The following is an 18,482-nucleotide window of genomic DNA, read 5'->3' on the forward strand; positions in this document are numbered from 1 at the left end:
TTTTTACCATAAAACTTATAATTATGTCCTTAAATTTATCTTGAGATTTGAACCTCTATTATTGTAAGCAAGGACATAATAGTTAATTAAGTGTGTATGGATCAATATTGAGTGTGTGAGTATCATCTCCCGGATTGAAATTTGCTTATTTTGATAAGCTTCTCTTAAAATTTTATTTAATATTTAATTTAAATTTAATTATAATTAAATACCAAAATAAAATCAAAGATACAATCTTTACTAGTTATGCCAATAATTGGTGTCACCCAATCCCAAAAGAAACTCTTTCCCAATTCAACGAATCTTTGATTATTCGATTATAATGTAAGACATAAGACATACAAATCAAATCTCACATAAACAAACATTTCATCTCTTTTGTCTTGCTGTTCCCAATATTTTCTTCTTAGCTTTTGTTCTTGGTCAACGTTGACTACCCCATCTTCACCGCCGGTAACTTGCTTCATATCTAAACCCATATGTGTATATACTGTAATCTACTTTATTTAGTGTACCCAAATTATGAGTTTTTAAGATCTACTTATTACTTCGTTGTTTAAATTTGTGGGTTTATTTAGTTATACTGAAATTTAGGATCTTTTTGTTGTTGAGTAATGCAGAAATGCTACTTATTACGTTGTTTAAAATCTCTTTTATTAGTTGTTGAGCTGTTAGTCAAATTAAGTATTTTTTATTACTCTAAAATCTATTTTAAAAGTATAAAGCTAGTGTTATAAATTTCTGGCTTTGAAGGCTAAGAACAATGTTTAGGGCCCTTGAAAAGATATTTCAACTACAAATATTTTATGACTTGATGATATTTGTTACAATGTTACGTTTTAATAGTTTAGTTCAAATATGAAAATTTTGATGTTAGCTTTATAACCAAATTTCTTCAAATTTTTGCTTAAAGTATTGTTTTTTTGTACATCCACATAAATTAGGGATGAAGCTTTAGGTGTAAAGAATTCCTTTTGGATCAATTTATTAAGATTATCATGATCAGATTCGATCATAGCTATGATATTGTAATTAAATGAAAAACAATTAGTTAATAGATTTGGAATCATATAATACTTCAAAATGGTAAAAGTCATTAAATGTGGTTTTGGTGACCCACCATAAATCAATGGTGGGTATAAGATAAAAGGAAATTGCAGAATGTGATCATGTGGAACAGTCAAGTTCTTGTGTCATTTTTGGCAACAACCAAAAAAAAAAAAAAAAAAAAAAAAAAAAAAAAAAAAAAAAAAAAAAATAATATTTTGGAAATTTGTACGATATATTAGTTGGGAATATTTTTCTCTACTACGAGTATTATTTTTTCCCATTAAGTTTTCACCTTCTCGTTGCTTTTTATATACACTATATACATATACTTACATAATATATCATATATTCATATGTATATATGTATATGCAAGGAAGACGATATATGAGTTTTTATTTTGTTCTCTCAATTTAGTAAGTTCATACTCATGTCTTCAATCATTAAGTTCTCACATTTGTGTTTTATACATATAAATGTATGCATGCGTGTATGTTATGTCTATATACAAAATGGACCAACAAGATTGCTTATTTTGCAGATAAGCACTCATTTCAAGTACGATAAATTGTAAATAGCACTCTTCAAGAAAAGCAACAAACCATGGCTGCAGTCACTCAGTTGCAAAGACAATTTATTGAGTACACCACATCTCTGTATAAAGAGGTTTGTAGCGTTTCATATATATACATATACACACGTACACATACATACATATAATGAAAGAACCTTGAAAAATTTTCCCATTTTTTTCATGCTTGTTGTGATAAATTGGAATAGTGGGAGCTCGGATTATGAACACTACTATTTTTATTTTTATTAACTTATAATAATTATAATTATTGTGTTGATTTTTGGATGCTGTAGGGATACCTGGATGATCAATTTACGCAACTTCAGAAACTGCAAGATGAGAGTAACCCTGATTTTGTGGTTGAAGTGGTGTCCCTGTTTTTCGAAGACTCAGAAAAGCTTCTTAACAATTTGGCCACTGCTCTGTAAGCTTATTTGATTCACATCAGTTATTTATTTATTTATTTATTTATTTTTCTTTTTTTTAGTTAATTGTGATCTGTTACTTATTGTGATCTTTGTGTTGACCTCTGACCAAAAAGTCAACAAAAGACGGTGGATTATAAAGACATTGATTCTCATGTTCATCAGTTCAAGGGTAGCAGCTCCAGGTATATTATTTACAAATAGTGATCAGATTCCATTTTGACCAAAGATATCAATTGTATATGAATTTTTATGCACAAAATATATAAAATATAAGCAAGACTGCGAATTTGTTAACATACTGTTGGTTTTTTTTTTTTTTTTTTTCTTTTTTTTTTTCCCTACAGCATAGGAGCACTGCGAGTCACGAACATGTGTGTTCACTTCAGAAAGTTCTGTGAGGAGAAAAACCTTCAAGGGTAAGTTACTACTTATTTTATTGGCCTAATAGTACATTTCCTGATTTACCCCTGTAACAAAAGGAGAAAGGTTTGGACTTTGTAGAGCGGGCATAAAACTTGATTTTATAAAAAAAGAAATAGGTATGCCTACGCCCGTCCCACAACACTGTGGTACTTTTGTAACACTAATCAACTTAGTCTCATCACCATTGAAAGTCATGTTATGGTTTGATTTCTATAAATACCAGGTAGGCAGGTAGCATTTGATAACAAGTTTAATCGACTAGCTGATGTTATAATGGATGAAAAAGAAAATCAAAAGATCTTGCAAGTTTTAGTCAGAACTTGGTTAGGCAGAACTCATAATTCAATTTTCATCGCTTTATGACCCAAATAATTCATGATTTGGGGCACATACTTTTAAAATGTGCATTGAAGTTGTTGGGAGTTCTGCGGATCCCAAACGAGACCGGTGATTAATCTTAATCATAACCCGTAATAACAAAAGGATAGAATAAGCGAAACGTTAAATAAAACGTAAACGACACAAGGATTTAACGTGGTTATATCCCATCTCCAATTGCATGGAGAAGGGTTTAGTCCAAGGGCGCAAACTAGAGAATTTATCTTATTATTTTTGTGCATGTAATTACAACAGGCTATGGTTACATTATATAGGAGAATGCAAATAAGGAAACGGATTAAAGGAGTTGAGGATTTGGGGCTAAATAAGCATTTTCCAAGTGGAGAATATCTCCCTTTCCTTTGTATCTTAATATCCACAACAAGACAATTGGTTTAGATTATGTAGGCAGTAGGCTTAGTTGTGGAGATACAAAGGAACTTTGGGTAGTGTATATATATGTTTTGGCTGTTGCTTTATCAATGAGATAACGTTAGGTAAACGTATAAAGTTTTACATGTTCAGGCTACCCGGGAAAGGGGGAAATATTTACTCAGATGTACGAGGCCTATTAGAGGCTATTATTGCTAAGACTCAGGAGATGCATTGTTGATTGCCAATAATCAAATGTCTAAGTTACCCTTGGATGTACGCGGCCTATTAGGCTATTATCACTAAGACTCAGGAGATGCATTGTTGATTGTCAATAGTCAAAACTCTAAGTTACCCTCGGACTCAAAATAATAATAATTGTATACTTGGTTGCTGATTTTCTGAGTTACTCATTATTGTCTTATTTGAGATACTCGAGCGGATAGTTTTTATGCTGCATGAGTTTCTTTGATCTACGAAGCTAATGATCCTAGAATCCTACACCTTTTCTTTATGTGTTATTTTTTGTTACTTGACTTTGATGGTCAGCCTTGTTGCTTTTAAGTACTTGTAGTAACAAGAGAAGTAGAGTAGTTAAAGGTTGCCAGAGTCGCTACTCGGTCGGGACTTTTTAGGAGTAGTCGGCAACTCGGAGGAGAGTACTCGGATGTTGACCAAGTTTGACTTTGAACGATTTGACCGATCTTGACCGATTTTCCGAGTTTTGACCGATTTTTCGAGTAATCCTGAGTTTTGGCCGAGTTTGACCGACTTGAAAAGTCGAGTACTCGTCGAGTAAGTTCGAGTTTTGCAACACCGGGGCATAATGAAGGTCGATAGTATAGTAAGTCTTCGAATGTTAACAACAAGAGAAGTAGGGCAGTAAGGTTTCAACTAAAAATCACGGTAGGAGATATTAGTTAGCCATTACTTTAAGCTTATTCGAGGGTTGATAGTGAAGTCATCGACTGTCAACAACTACAACTGATTAATTCAAAACAAAATTAGTCATTTAATTTTCTGTTTTCTTTATATCAACTTTACACTAACTTGGTACCCTTGTATCATTTTTCTTGTAACAATTATATATAATTAATTGTAAATCACTTATAATTGATGGCGTGTGGTTGCTGCAGGTGTTTGCAGTGTCTGCAGCAAGTGAAACACGAATACATTCTTGTTAGGAGCAAACTCGAAGCCTTGTTCAGGGTAAATATTCTATTATACTACCAATACACGTGAAAGACATTTTCGCGGTTGCTTAAATCTAATTGACATATTTACCCTTGCATATGATGCAGTTGGAGCAACAAATCTTGCAAGCAGGCGGATCGATTCCTATCATGGAATAGGTTTTAACTAACTGGTTGGTTTCTTATGGTAACCTATCGAGTTTAGATTATGTGAATAACTTTACTACCGTTGAATTCTACTATATACTTAAGACTTTGGTATTAACTTTACTACCGTTGCATGTTTATATTATTTGAAATCTTGATTACACTGTGTATGATCATTATCCAGCTTATATATATTCATGCAACAGCCAAAAATTTCGTAGGACTTTTGTTAACAACTTTTTGCCCGTCAAGGCTATCTCGAAGTCTTAGATTCAAGAATCACGTTCTTGGTTTACGGTTAAGACGATTCACGTCTTTCATGATGGCCTGGCCTTGAGGGTTACTTATATTAGGATTTTGCCAACTAAAGTCCCTTAATCAGATTGAAGAAATGGATTTGATAATATCTATTGGATTATTTTTTTGATGGGAAAATGTTGTGAGATAGTACAAAACTTTTATGCACCTTAATGTCGTAACAAAAACTTAAATAAATATAATTATATATATATATATATATATATATATATATATATATATATATATGTATATATATATATATATATATATATATATATATATATATATATATATATATATATATATATATATATATATATATATATATATATATAGTTTCTATTATATTGCTAAAATGATGATGTCATAATTAGGCTAATTCCTTTGTTAAGAAAAAATCAAAAAGAAAAAGAAAAAAATCTAAGCATGGTGGGTGATGTAATTAATTTAAATAATTTTGAATTAAAATTAAATTTTATTAATTAATTATTATTATTAAATCTTATTAATAATTATTTTAATTATTAAAATTAAATAATTTTAAATTATTGTAATTAATTATTTTTAATTGAGTATGAAAAGGTGTAAAAGTTAGGCAGAAGGAAACCAATTTTATATTTATATTTTTAATTTACACTTTTAAAATAAAATGACAACCAGTATTATCTCTTATGAGTGGATAAGAATTGTTTAATATGCATTTTAGGTGTTTGATTAAATGTTCAGCTGACGAGTTTCTTAGTCGGACTATGTGGTTCCACAGGTCATTAAACTAAATAACTTTAACATTTACCATCACTTAATACCTAAAACATATCATTAAACTGTTTCGTTTAAACAAACCCGTGGTTTCACGGGTCATTCCACTAGTATATATATAAACCAAAAGTTTTTTGTGAATTGTAGTTGAAAGTTATTTTAGAATGTTTGTATCTATATATTTATATTATATATATTATATATTATTAAATTAATTACAAATTAATTAATGGCAAATTAATTACGGAATGAATTAATTAATGGCAAATAATTTTAAAAAATCAACATTATTTAGATGCATCTAAGTGTTTACGTCCATATATACGGATCTTCCAAGTTACGTATGTGAGGATGCATATTTAAGATACATATATATTTACTTCCATATATCAAGGGTGATGATATGTACACAATCATGATGCTTTACAGTGTTGTACTGTACAACACTATAAAGCACCATAGTTGTGTACATAAAGTGCAGTGTGTACATATCACTTTCCAAATACTAAAGGTTGATGGGTATGTTTATATATGCATCTAAATGGATGGATGCTTTCACATATATATCCATACTAAAATAAAATATCGTAGACTATTTTTTTTTTTTTGGAACAGCCACAAATTTATTAGAAAACGACAACCTAGCGAGCAGCTAGGGAGCCAAAAAGATTACAATGGCTTTTGTTGCCATGAGTTCCAATTTACAAATAATTTGCCTCTAGAATTTAACCAACTATAGGAAAACATACAAATCTAATCAAATAGGACGTTTTTCTTCAAAGCCCTCGGGTTAAATAAAACGCCATTCCTGTATCTCCATAGATGCCAAGCCGTAGACGCGAAGATCACAAACAATCTAACTTTTGTAACTAACGTAGCTCTCCATCCTTCGAACCAAACCATGAACTCTGACCACTCCATGAAAAACGGAATATCAATGTCAATCCAACGATACAATCTTCTCCAGATTTCTTTAGCTACTTCATAATCAAATAGAACATGGTGAATTGACTCAATCCTATTGCACCCTGAAACACAATTAATATGTTCAATTTCCAAGCATCGACGAGATAAATTTTGGCGGGTCGGTAATCTATCTCGAGTCATCCTCCAAAATAAAAATATTTATCTTGCGCGGTAGCTCTTTAGTCCATGCAAAACTTGGTTCCGCAGCAGGTAACATCACATTATCAATGAATGCTCTTGTATTATTAACTGAGAAGGAGTCTGTTTCAGCCAATTCCCACACATTTTAAGGGTATTTTAAGGGTACATTTGTGGAATGATAAAAGATTAAGAGTTAAATTTATTTCTGTAATCTGTAACAAAATCATTTATCGTTTATATTATAATAAAAAATAATTGTATATAATAATTCTAAAATATTATAACTTATACTTTACTGATGTTACGTTTCATGAAAAATTTTCATTGTACTCTAAATATTACGTAGTATATAATTTATATATTAAAAAGATATATTGTGAGAAAAAAATTGTAGACAGTAAGTTACTAACACCACCGAAAATCACTTTTAAAATTTGTTAACATCTCGGGCTTTTAAGCTCAAAAGAACTTCTAAAGTTCGTCAACACCACAGACTCTTAAACTCAAACGGAATTTTTAAACTTTTTCAACACCACAGACTCTTAAACTCAAAAAAAAAAAAAAAAAAAAAAATTTTTAAATTTGTCAACACCACGGGCTCTTATATAATTCTTATATTTTTCTCATTTTTTTAGTATCGCTATTTACATACCAATATAAAGTGCAAATTACATTTTTTCCACGATTTTTTACACATCCGTGCAACGCACGGGCTCAAAAACCTAGTGTGTGTGTGTGTATATATATATATATATATATATATATATATATATATATATATATATATATAGGGGCAGGATCAATGGGGAAGTAACCAATCGGGGGGAAGCGGGGGGAGGCAAAATAATTTTTTTTTTTTTTTTGTAATTTTTTTTTCCGGCATCAAGATCACACGAAAATATGAACATTTAGAAGAGACACTTCGTGATGAATGTTATTATTTAGGCGGGAAAACGATCGACAAAAATAACATTCAAGATAATATTGTTCGTGAAGAATATGAACGTTTTTTTTTCTTCATGTTTTGTGAAGTAAAATTTAGCCCGATTTAGAGTTTAGGGTTTAGGGTTTAGGGTTTGGTGTTTTGGATTTATTCCATAAACCCAAAACACCAAACCCTAAACCCTAAACCCTAAACTCTAAACCGTTCGTGTTAAAAACTCAGTCTAAATCCTAAATCTAAACCCTAAATCTAAACCATAAACCCTAAATTTCTAAACCCTAATATCTAAACCCTATAAACCCTAATATCTAAACCCCAATAGCTAAAACCTCAACACACGCTCGAAAAACACAATAATTGTTATATATTACTTCTTCGAGCGTTTTTGTAACAACCCGGAATTTTCCAACGTTTATTTATTAATATTTATTATTAATACTCACGCTTTAATAAATGTATTTATATACATTTACTTGTTACCGTATTTGATTTTTCATGGCCCGACTCGTCTTTGTGACACACGTACTTTTCACGAATAATATTTTCGAATATTATTTGCATTCATGATTAATTTTTATTAATCATTTTTGATAAACTAAGGTTACTAGTTAATTACTTGGGCTTTGTTTATTTAATTGTTACTTACTTACATACTTGGGCTTTATAAATGTACATGGACTTAGAAGCCCACCCTACACACTTAATGGACTAATTAGCCCATTTATTATGCAAGTATTACTTTAAGAGGAAACTATACTAGTTAGTGAAGTAAAGAGACTAGTTACAAGATACTTACACCATCTTTCCCATGCTATCTTACTTTAATACCACTTCTAGCTATCACCTTCTCCCCATGTTTGAAAGAGCAAATGATTCCTTCCTTTTTTTTGTTGAAAACCGTCGGCCAAGACACATGGGAGGGAGAGTTCAAATTTTTTTTAGATTACTTATTCACTTGTATCTCATTTTATTTCACACACTTCATTTTACTACTTTACTTTCTCTTATTTTTCTCTCTAATATTGTAAGTAACAAGGCTTCTTTTCTCTTCTTTTTCTTGTCTAAAAACCAAAATATATACATACATATCATCATCATTTGTTTGTTTTGATACTTGTTCCTTGTTATTGTTTAATGACTTGTAGTTGTTGTTGTTTCTTTACTAGTTGTAAGAATCAAACTCTCTAGTTTGTTCTTCATATCATCTTGTACATACAAGAACATACAAGAATCTAAAATTTCTAGTTATGGTTCTACACTTAATGTTTAAAAGATTTAAAGTTCATGAGTTGTAAAAACCATACTTGTATTCATGTTTGTAAACTTAAGGTTTACTTTCTTAAAGATCAAAACCTTGGCTTGAATTTTTAAAGTATGAACAACCATGAACTTGTTACTTGTAGATTTAACTTATTTCTTCATTTTATGTACTTTAAAGTTGTGATGTTGCTAATTTGGTCAAGTATTACTAGTTAATCTTGATCTCATATTTCTTGAAACTAAAAGTTAACTTTATAAGTTCAAGAACATAGAAGTATAACTTTCTAGTTATAACTTCATATACTTATGAAAGATCTAAGTTTCTATAGCTTATGGTCTACTTAATTTGTTATAAACAAGAGCTTATGAGCTTACATACACTTTACAAGATGAAAATCTAAGTTTCATAACTTATGGTTTCATTAAAGTAAAGATTCATGTCTTATAACTTAGGATTTAACTCAAGAACTTTAGATCTAGACTTTTGGGTCTAGGATCTTCAAGATCTAACTAAGAACTATGTTCTACAACTTAAGATCTTGATTAGTTAGTTTACTTTCAAGTTTGTAGCTTAATATTACTTTTGTAACTCATGTATGTGTCGGATCTAAGATCTTGATGTAATTTTGGTTCATCAAACTACATACAACTCTTAAGTGAGTTGTGCAACTTATCTTAGACTTAAACTAGTGTTATGATGGTTAAACCTTGGTTAAGATGATGCAAACCCATCAGCGAGTTGTACACTTGAAGCTATACGCATCAAGGATGAGAACCGTGATGAGCATCAAGCACCAAGAACCCACCGGAACACCTTTAGCTACTGTTTATGGAACTGATCAGACTACCTGTGTAACATCCCGCGTTTTTCCGTTAAATTTAATTTTAACACCGTCTTTTTTTTTTAAAACATAATCTTTCGTATTTAAATTAATAGTTTCCGTGAGTAACGTTCATTATATTCCCGCTATTTAATTTTTACATCACTCGTTTACTCGAGCGTTTTTTCAAAATATCCGTTCGGTAAAATCCCGCACCCGCTTCTAAACTCGAGGGACTAAAATTGACACGGGGCAAACTAGTTGACTAGGTCAACTAGTCCACCCCAATCACCACCATTCAATCACCTCCATCTCTCTCTCTCTTTCTCTCTAGCAAGAACACACACACAAACACCCAATTCAATCATTCATCATCTAAATTCGATCTAGGAGGCTTACAACAAAACAAATTACATATTTGGAATCCTCTCTTCATCCTCTACAATTTGATACCAACTTCATCTCGTTTGGGTAACATTTCTAAAACTCTAGATTTCTCTAAATTCGTGTTTTTGATTTGAAATGGTGTTAGTTAGTGTCTATGGCTCGTGTCTAGCATGAATATATGATTTACTTGCTCGATTTGTTGTTTTGAGTAACTAGTTTGAACATTTGAAATGGGTTTGCTTAATCTTGCATTTTGGAAGATTAAATGTTGTTTGATTGTTAAAGTTCATGTTTTAATTGTGTTACTAGTATCACTAGCTTCGTTTTGATGCGTAGGTTGATTAAGAAAACTTCAAACACATGATTATTGATTTTTGTGAATTTTGGTTAGGGTTTGATAGACTTAGAAATGAACTTTTGTTGCGTTGAATGCTTGTTAATGTTGTTAGTAAGTGTTTAGACACATTGTATGCTTAATTACCTTCGGAACGGCATATCGTATGTGTAAATTGGATTCCCGAATCATAAAATACGTTTTACGAACTTGAAACTTTGAAAATGGACTTTTATTGATCACTTGATGAGATTTCGGCTATTGTAAATGATGTTTGTGATTGATGAATTGTGTTTAGTTGTATTCCTTGTAAAAATACCTTTCCAACGATATAAGATACATGTTTAGGAGATTTGCGGTTTGTGAGTTAGGAATTTTTGAAGTTGGATTCGTGCATAAGTTGAAAACTGCAGAAAATAGCTGAACAGCATGGTGCGCGGCGCGCACCTCACCCCGCGCGGCGCGCAAATGGGTCTGGCCAGATTCTGCTCACTTTGTCACTTTTCACGCGAAATGTTTGACTAGCTATCGACCTCTGATTCACATGAAACTTGTTTTAATATACTTGTATATGAATAATTAGCATAGAAAAATAGTCCGGGGCCCGACCCGAACATGTTGACTTTTTCGTTGACTTTGACCAAGTTTGACTTTTAGTCAAACTTAACCAAACTTTTATACAATCATTCTAACATGCTTTTATACGTGATTCTTGCATGAAACTTGACAACATGATTCACATGCTATACTAATCGAGTCGTAACGAGCCATAGGACTAATTGGACACATTTCGCCCGACCTTGTGTCGTAACGGTTAATTGATATAACTTAATTGTTTAGGTCAAGGCTAAGCAACTTTCATGCACACGTTTACTTTGTGAAGTACCTTTATACTCGTGCACTCGAGGTGAGATCATAGTCCCACCTTTTCAACAACTTTTTATACTTTTAAATTGTGGGCTGAGAAACATATACTTTGTTACATTTTGTACTACTTACTTTTATACTTTGAACACAAGTACAAGGAAAACAAACATTCCACAGCGAGTTAGAACAAAAATCCTCAATTCGATTATCATTAGTTACACTTGCAGGGTGTAAGCGAGAACTTATATTGTGTGGCCATACGGGTTTGACAAACCCTCATTACGGACGGTTCGCTACCGTCTACGGATGAAATATATTTTCGAGAAACAGTGTATGTTCTAACACTATTGTGATGGGGTTCTATGGAAGGAAACGTTAAGTCTTGATAATTGGGTGCTCGCGAACAATACTTTTGGAATGCAAACGATTTTGATAATCAACGTTATGGAAATACAAAATCTTGTGGTTCAAAAACAACGTTTACAAACACCTATGATTTCACCAACGTTTTTCGTTGACAGTTTTCTATATGTTTCTCAGGTTCATACTTGGCTATTTGATATATGCTTCCGCGTTCACTCATACTTGCTTGGGGTCAAGCATACATGCATACACTCTGATCATTTGCTTGGAGTCAAGATACATACATACATACGCTAGTGATAGTACCTTTGGATTCAAACATATTGTTTACATACTTACGCTATTTATAGCAACTGTATTTTTTAAACTAATTATGTCGCAAGTTATTTCATTCATACTTTATGACTTTTGTAAACTTAGACTTGTTGTCGAACGGTTTTGTAAACTAAACTTGCAAGTCTTGCACCTTTCAAATGAATGCGACATAATTTTGGTCAAACGAGTCTCATATAGGGACTACGACCACGCAACGGGACCTAAGTTAACGGCGCCGTCAATAACGGTTTTGGTAGGGTCGTTACAAGTGGTATCAGAGCATTGGTTGTAGGGAACTAGGGCGTGCATTAGTGTGTCTGACAGAGTCGTTAGGACGCATTAGTGAGTCTAGACTACAACCGGATAGTTAGCCATTGCATTCTGACATACATTTGCTATAGATAGCACTTACTTGACTACTTGTGCATTATACTTGAATCATTCTTAGGACGAATTTTTAATGGTACCCAACCTTCATCATACGAGCTCGTATTCTGCCACCTTGGTTCGGGAACTCTGACTCCATGGTTGTTATTCACCCCGTCTCATCTTACTATTCATAAGTATTGTAAAGTCACCGTCACTACTCTAGATGAGTATCGTCATCACTGTTTATCGCTACGGTTGCGTACTACTCGTTATCATGACTCGTTACTCTTTTCGTACCTAAATACATTATTGTTTGAATCGAACCGATTTGACGTGAACAATCATTTATACACTTCCCACGGGGAAACGCTTCTTTAGAGTTGTAGAAACTCTTTCGATTTAATACGAGTCACGTTTGAAACGTCGTTACATTTTGCTCATTTTAGATTTTCGCGATGACACGAACTTGAAACTATGGAGTGATGTGGGAATGGAAGTATGAGTTAGCGTAATATAACTACACTCGATCAACGTAGTTATATTACGGTAAGGCATACCAAAGTTCTAGTGACACGTGATGGTGGTTAGACTCGATCAACCTAAACACCACCATGTGCCATGTACATAACTTCATCCTTTCATGTTTGGACATCCGAAAACTCCGAGAATATTGTTAACAACCATACCGCGGACACACCTTCGACTTTTGTCGAACTATATTTATGCTTCCGAATGAATTACCGATTCCATTCGACTTCAACCGTATGTCGCACGGGTATACTAGCTCGTCCTCGCGCAGTCTTATTGACTAACTACAATTTACTCGTTATGCTCACATCGGGGCGGAAACTTCTCTTGCATCACCCTCGTACTTCCGGTTCAGGAGGTCCTTATTCTAAATTCTCAATGGAGAGCGACTCTTCACGTCATACAAGTATTCGCCGCGAGGGTGGATAGTCCTAACAATCGTTTTCAAAACCCGATAAGAACTTGCCCCGACGAACGTTTTTGGAAACCGATAAATCTTCCGCGACGCGAATTTCTTGAGAAACTTGTCCTAGCTAACGTTTCCAATTCCTAGCAAACTTGTTCAATATACCTTACATAAATGTACCCCGTTTCGGATCGAGATCCTCGTTTCACTTCTAGATTTTGGAGTACCTTACAAAAAGCCTCGGGACCGCGTTTAGACATGAGTACCGCGTACCATCCACAACCCGACGGACCGAACAAACATACGATTTAAGTCTTGAAAACCATAATACGAATTTGTATTACCAACTTCAAATTTACTTGAGAAAAGTATTTTCCTTTAACCGAATCCTCGTACTACAATGATTTTCATTCGAGTTTTAACGTCACTCCTTTTGAAACCACATGTGACCGGAAACGTCATTCTCCTTTGTCGAACCAAGTAAACGATGATCAATTCACCGGGGCCGAGGTTATTCATGAGCAACCGAGAAAATTTATTCATATTCAGGTAAAACCCTACGCGACTCGTAATCACCATGAGCTACGCCGATGTTAGACGTAAACATTTCAAATTCCACGTGGGAAACCGCGTCACGTTAAGAGTCGCACCTTGGAAGGGTGCAATCCGTTTCGGGAAACGTAGGAAGCTAAATCCGCTATATTTCGATCCTTTAAATTCTTGGGGTGTTTTGGACCCGTCGCTAGCCGTTTAGATTTTTCCGACTCATTTTGGGTCTCCGTTTATCCTACATTCGATGTATCAACTCAAAGACGTGTTTTGCGAAACGAGAACTTGTTATCTTCTTTGATGAACTCACTATCGACGATAAACCTCACTTCCTAGGAGGACCGGTTGAAACCATAAATCGTGAAGCCAAATCTTAAAACAACATATGATCCGGACCGTCAAGTTCGTTGAAATACCCTAGGACGTACTACTCTCTCATTCGTAGAATTTGCAACGCAAGGTTTCGAAGAAGAAGCAACAACTACTACTTCCAACTAAATTTCGGGACGAAATTTCTTTTGAGGTGTGGATAATGTAACATCCCGCGTTTTTCCGTTAAATTTAATTTTAACACCGTCTTTTTTTTTAAAACATAATCTTTCGTATTTAAATTAATAGTTTCCGTGAGTAACGTTCATTATATTCCCGCTATTTAATTTTTACATCACTCGTTTACTCGAGCGTTTTTTCAAAATATCCGTTCGGTAAAATCCCGCACCCGCTTCTAAACTCGAGGGACTAAAATTGATACGGGGCAAACTAGTTGACTAGGTCAACTAGTCCACCCCAATCACCACCATTCAATCACCTGCATCTCTCTCTCTCTTTCTCTCTAGCAAAAACACACACACAAACACCCAATTCAATCATTCATCATCTAAATTCGATCTAGGAGGCTTACAACAAAACAAATTACATATTTGGAATCCTCTCTTCATCCTCTACAATTTGATACCAACTTCATCTCGTTTGGGTAACATTTCTAAAACTCTAGATTTCTCTAAATTCGTGTTTTTGATTTGAAATGGTGTTAGTTAGTGTCTATGGCTCGTGTCTAGCATGAATATATGATTTACTTGCTCGATTTGTTGTTTTGAGTAACTAGTTTGAACATTTGAAATGGGTTTGCTTAATCTTGCATTTTGGAAGATTAAATGTTGTTTGATTGTTAAAGTTCATGTTTTAATTGTGTTACTAGTATCACTAGCTTCGTTTTGATGCGTAGGTTGATTAAGAAAACTTCAAACACATGATTATTGATTTTTGTGAATTTTGGTTAGGGTTTGATAGACTTAGAAATGAACTTTTGTTGCGTTGAATGCTTGTTAATGTTGTTAGTAAGTATTTAGACACATTGTATGCTTAATTACCTTCGGAACGGCATATCGTATGTGTAAATTGGATTCCCGAATCATAAAATACGTTTTACGAACTTGAAACTTTGAAAATGGACTTTTATTGATCACTTGATGAGATTTCGGCTATTGTAAATGATGTTTGTGATTGATGAATTGTGTTTAGTTGTATTCCTTGTAAAAATACCTTTCCAACGATATAAGATACATGTTTAGGAGATTTGCGGTTTGTGAGTTAGGAATTTTTGAAGTTGGATTCGTGCATAAGTTGAAAACTGCAGAAAATAGCTGAACAGCATGGTGCGCGGCGCGCACCTCACCCCGCGCGGCGCGCAAATGGGTCTGGCCAGATTCTGCTCACTTTGTCACTTTTCACGCGAAATGTTTGACTAGCTATCGACCTCCGATTCACATGAAACTTGTTTTAATATACTTGTATATGAATAATTAGCATAGAAAAATAGTCCGGGGCCCGACCCGAACATGTTGACTTTTTCGTTGACTTTGACCAAGTTTGACTTTTAGTCAAACTTAACCAAACTTTTATACAATCATTCTAACATGCTTTTATACGTGATTCTTGCATGAAACTTGACAACATGATTCACATGCTATACTAATCGAGTCGTAACGAGCCATAGGACTAATTGGACACATTTCGCCCGACCTTGTGTCGTAACGGTTAATTGATATAACTTAATTGTTTAGGTCAAGGCTAAGCAACTTTCATGCACACGTTTACTTTGTGAAGTACCTTTATACTCGTGCACTCGAGGTGAGATCATAGTCCCACCTTTTCAACAACTTTTTATACTTTTAAATTGTGGGCTGAGAAACATATACTTTGTTACATTTTGTACTACTTACTTTTATACTTTGAACACAAGTACAAGGAAAACAAACATTCCACAGCGAGTTAGAACAAAAATCCTCAATTCGATTATCATTAGTTACACTTGCAGGGTGTAAGCGAGAACTTATATTGTGTGGCCATACGGGTTTGACAAACCCTCATTACGGACGGTTCGCTACCGTCTACGGATGAAATATATTTTCGAGAAACAGTGTATGTTCTAACACTATTGTGATGGGGTTCTATGGAAGGAAACGTTAAGTCTTGATAATTGGGTGCTCGCGAACAATACTTTTGGAATGCAAACGATTTTGATAATCAACGTTATGGAAATACAAAATCTTGTGGTTCAAAAACAACGTTTACAAACACCTATGATTTCACCAACGTTTTTCGTTGACAGTTTTCTATATGTTTCTCAGGTTCATACTTGGCTATTTGATATATGCTTCCGCGTTCACTCATACTTGCTTGGGGTCAAGCATACATGCATACACTCTGATCATTTGCTTGGAGTCAAGATACATACATACATACGCTAGTGATAGTACCTTTGGATTCAAACATATTGTTTACATACTTACGCTATTTATAGCAACTGTATTTTTTAAACTAATTATGTCGCAAGTTATTTCATTCATACTTTATGACTTTTGTAAACTTAGACTTGTTGTCGAACGGTTTTGTAAACTAAACTTGCAAGTCTTGCACCTTTCAAATGAATGCGACATAATTTTGGTCAAACGAGTCTCATATAGGGACTACGACCACGCAACGGGACCTAAGTTAACGGCGCCGTCAATAACGGTTTTGGTAGGGTCGTTACAACCTGGGCTACTGTAAAGTTGATTTTCAGTTAGTTCGGTTCGAGTAGATGATTTTCCTCTTAGACCTTGTCTTAATCCGAGTTACGGTTTAGGATCTATGGCCTCCCGAAAGTCACTACACCCTATTAACGTTGTGCTGAAATTTCTGACCTACTCGCACTTAAACCGTCACCACGGTCAAACGAAGACGAGTTTGGTTTTGGAAATTGGTCAGTACCTAGGGGACTCATATACGGAGCCATGACCACTGGTCTCACCTTATTTCATTTTGTATAGAGGTCGTGGCGACTGAACGAAGTCAGCCTTTATTTCAAACCCTAGTCTTGACTTAAAACTTACTTTACACTTTTTGTTTAATGATGAATGATGATGATACTTAAGCCCTAATTTACATACATTTAAACCTTTGGAACGATTTACTGACTTATTAACTTTTGAATTAGGTTGAGGACCTTTTCGGACAAACATACTTGCTTACCTATCCCGTACCGACTTTACTACTTTCCACTGTGAGTTATAGCATCCCTTTTTACTTTAACTATTTTGGGAACTGAGAATACATGCGCATTTTACGTTTTACATACTAGGCACGAGTACTTAAACTTTATATATGTGTGGGTTATACAACGGCATAAACTTTCCCCTTAGCTCGGTAACGTTTAGTCATTGGTCTTTGAACCGGTGAACGCGAATCTTAGATATGGATCCATAGGGTTTGACATCCCCACTCGGGCCAGTAGCGCTAGCATTTAACGGGTGTTTAATACTTCGTAAACATAAGCACTCGCCAAGTATACTTTTAGGGGGTGATGAACGTTAAGTTAGTTACCAAGTGCCCACGGTTAAACATATACTTTAACATACTGTTTTGAAACGTTGTTGCAGCACTGAAATCTCGTGGCCTACATTACATTACTGTTATACTTAAACTATAGCTCACCAACCTTTGTGTTGACGTTTTTAAACATGTTTTTCTCAGGTGCTTAAGGTTTGCTTGCTTCCGCTGTACTAGTCATGCCTTGTAGACTCCCGCTGTGCTTACTAGAGATGTCTCTGCATGAAACATTTTATCTTGCATTCAAACTTTATTACTTTTGAACTATGATTTGTAACGACCATTGGGTCACGTACTATTATTACTTGCTTCCATTCATAGAAGCATACTTTTGGTTGTTAAACATTTGACTTTGGTTAAGACGTCACCTATATTCATGAATGCAAACTTATTTTGAGACAGCATATAGTATTTGGCGTTGTAATGATCCTGTTGTTGATGATTCGTACACGATGGTTTTGTACGGGGCATCACAGTTTTCCCGCCAAAATAAAAACATTTATCACAAAGTGTCTCTACTAAATGTTTATATTTTCATCTCATCTATAATGTTCGTGAACAAAGTTTTTTCAAAAAACGAAAAAAAAAAAAATTTATTAAAGGGTCATCCAAACATTCCATCTTTATCGCTAAATCACCTTTTTTGTAAAGGTTTTAAATATATTATCGTCCATGTAGAGTTATGTCGCGACAACTTACATCTTGCTACCAATTTAACATGTCAAATGAAGAAAAATGATA

The 18,482-nt window shown here is 33.9% G+C and overlaps 1 protein-coding gene across 1 annotated transcript; it reads left to right on the plus strand.

Moving 5' to 3' along the window:
* Positions 1 to 240: 240 nt before the first annotated feature.
* On the plus strand, positions 241 to 4,766 carry LOC139872364 (histidine-containing phosphotransfer protein 1-like). Its single transcript, XM_071860224.1, has 7 exons — positions 241 to 453; positions 1,590 to 1,714; positions 1,916 to 2,046; positions 2,164 to 2,232; positions 2,395 to 2,466; positions 4,360 to 4,432; positions 4,525 to 4,766. Exons 2-7 carry the CDS (start codon positions 1,652 to 1,654, stop codon positions 4,573 to 4,575), a joined length of 459 nt encoding a protein of 152 aa, XP_071716325.1. The 5' UTR covers positions 241 to 453; positions 1,590 to 1,651; the 3' UTR covers positions 4,576 to 4,766.
* The last annotated feature ends 13,716 nt before the right edge of the window (positions 4,767 to 18,482 follow it).

The sequence above is a fragment of the Rutidosis leptorrhynchoides genome, chromosome 10 (genome assembly GCF_046630445.1).
Source record: "Rutidosis leptorrhynchoides isolate AG116_Rl617_1_P2 chromosome 10, CSIRO_AGI_Rlap_v1, whole genome shotgun sequence".
In the NCBI taxonomy this organism is placed as follows: Eukaryota; Viridiplantae; Streptophyta; class Magnoliopsida; order Asterales; family Asteraceae; genus Rutidosis; species Rutidosis leptorrhynchoides.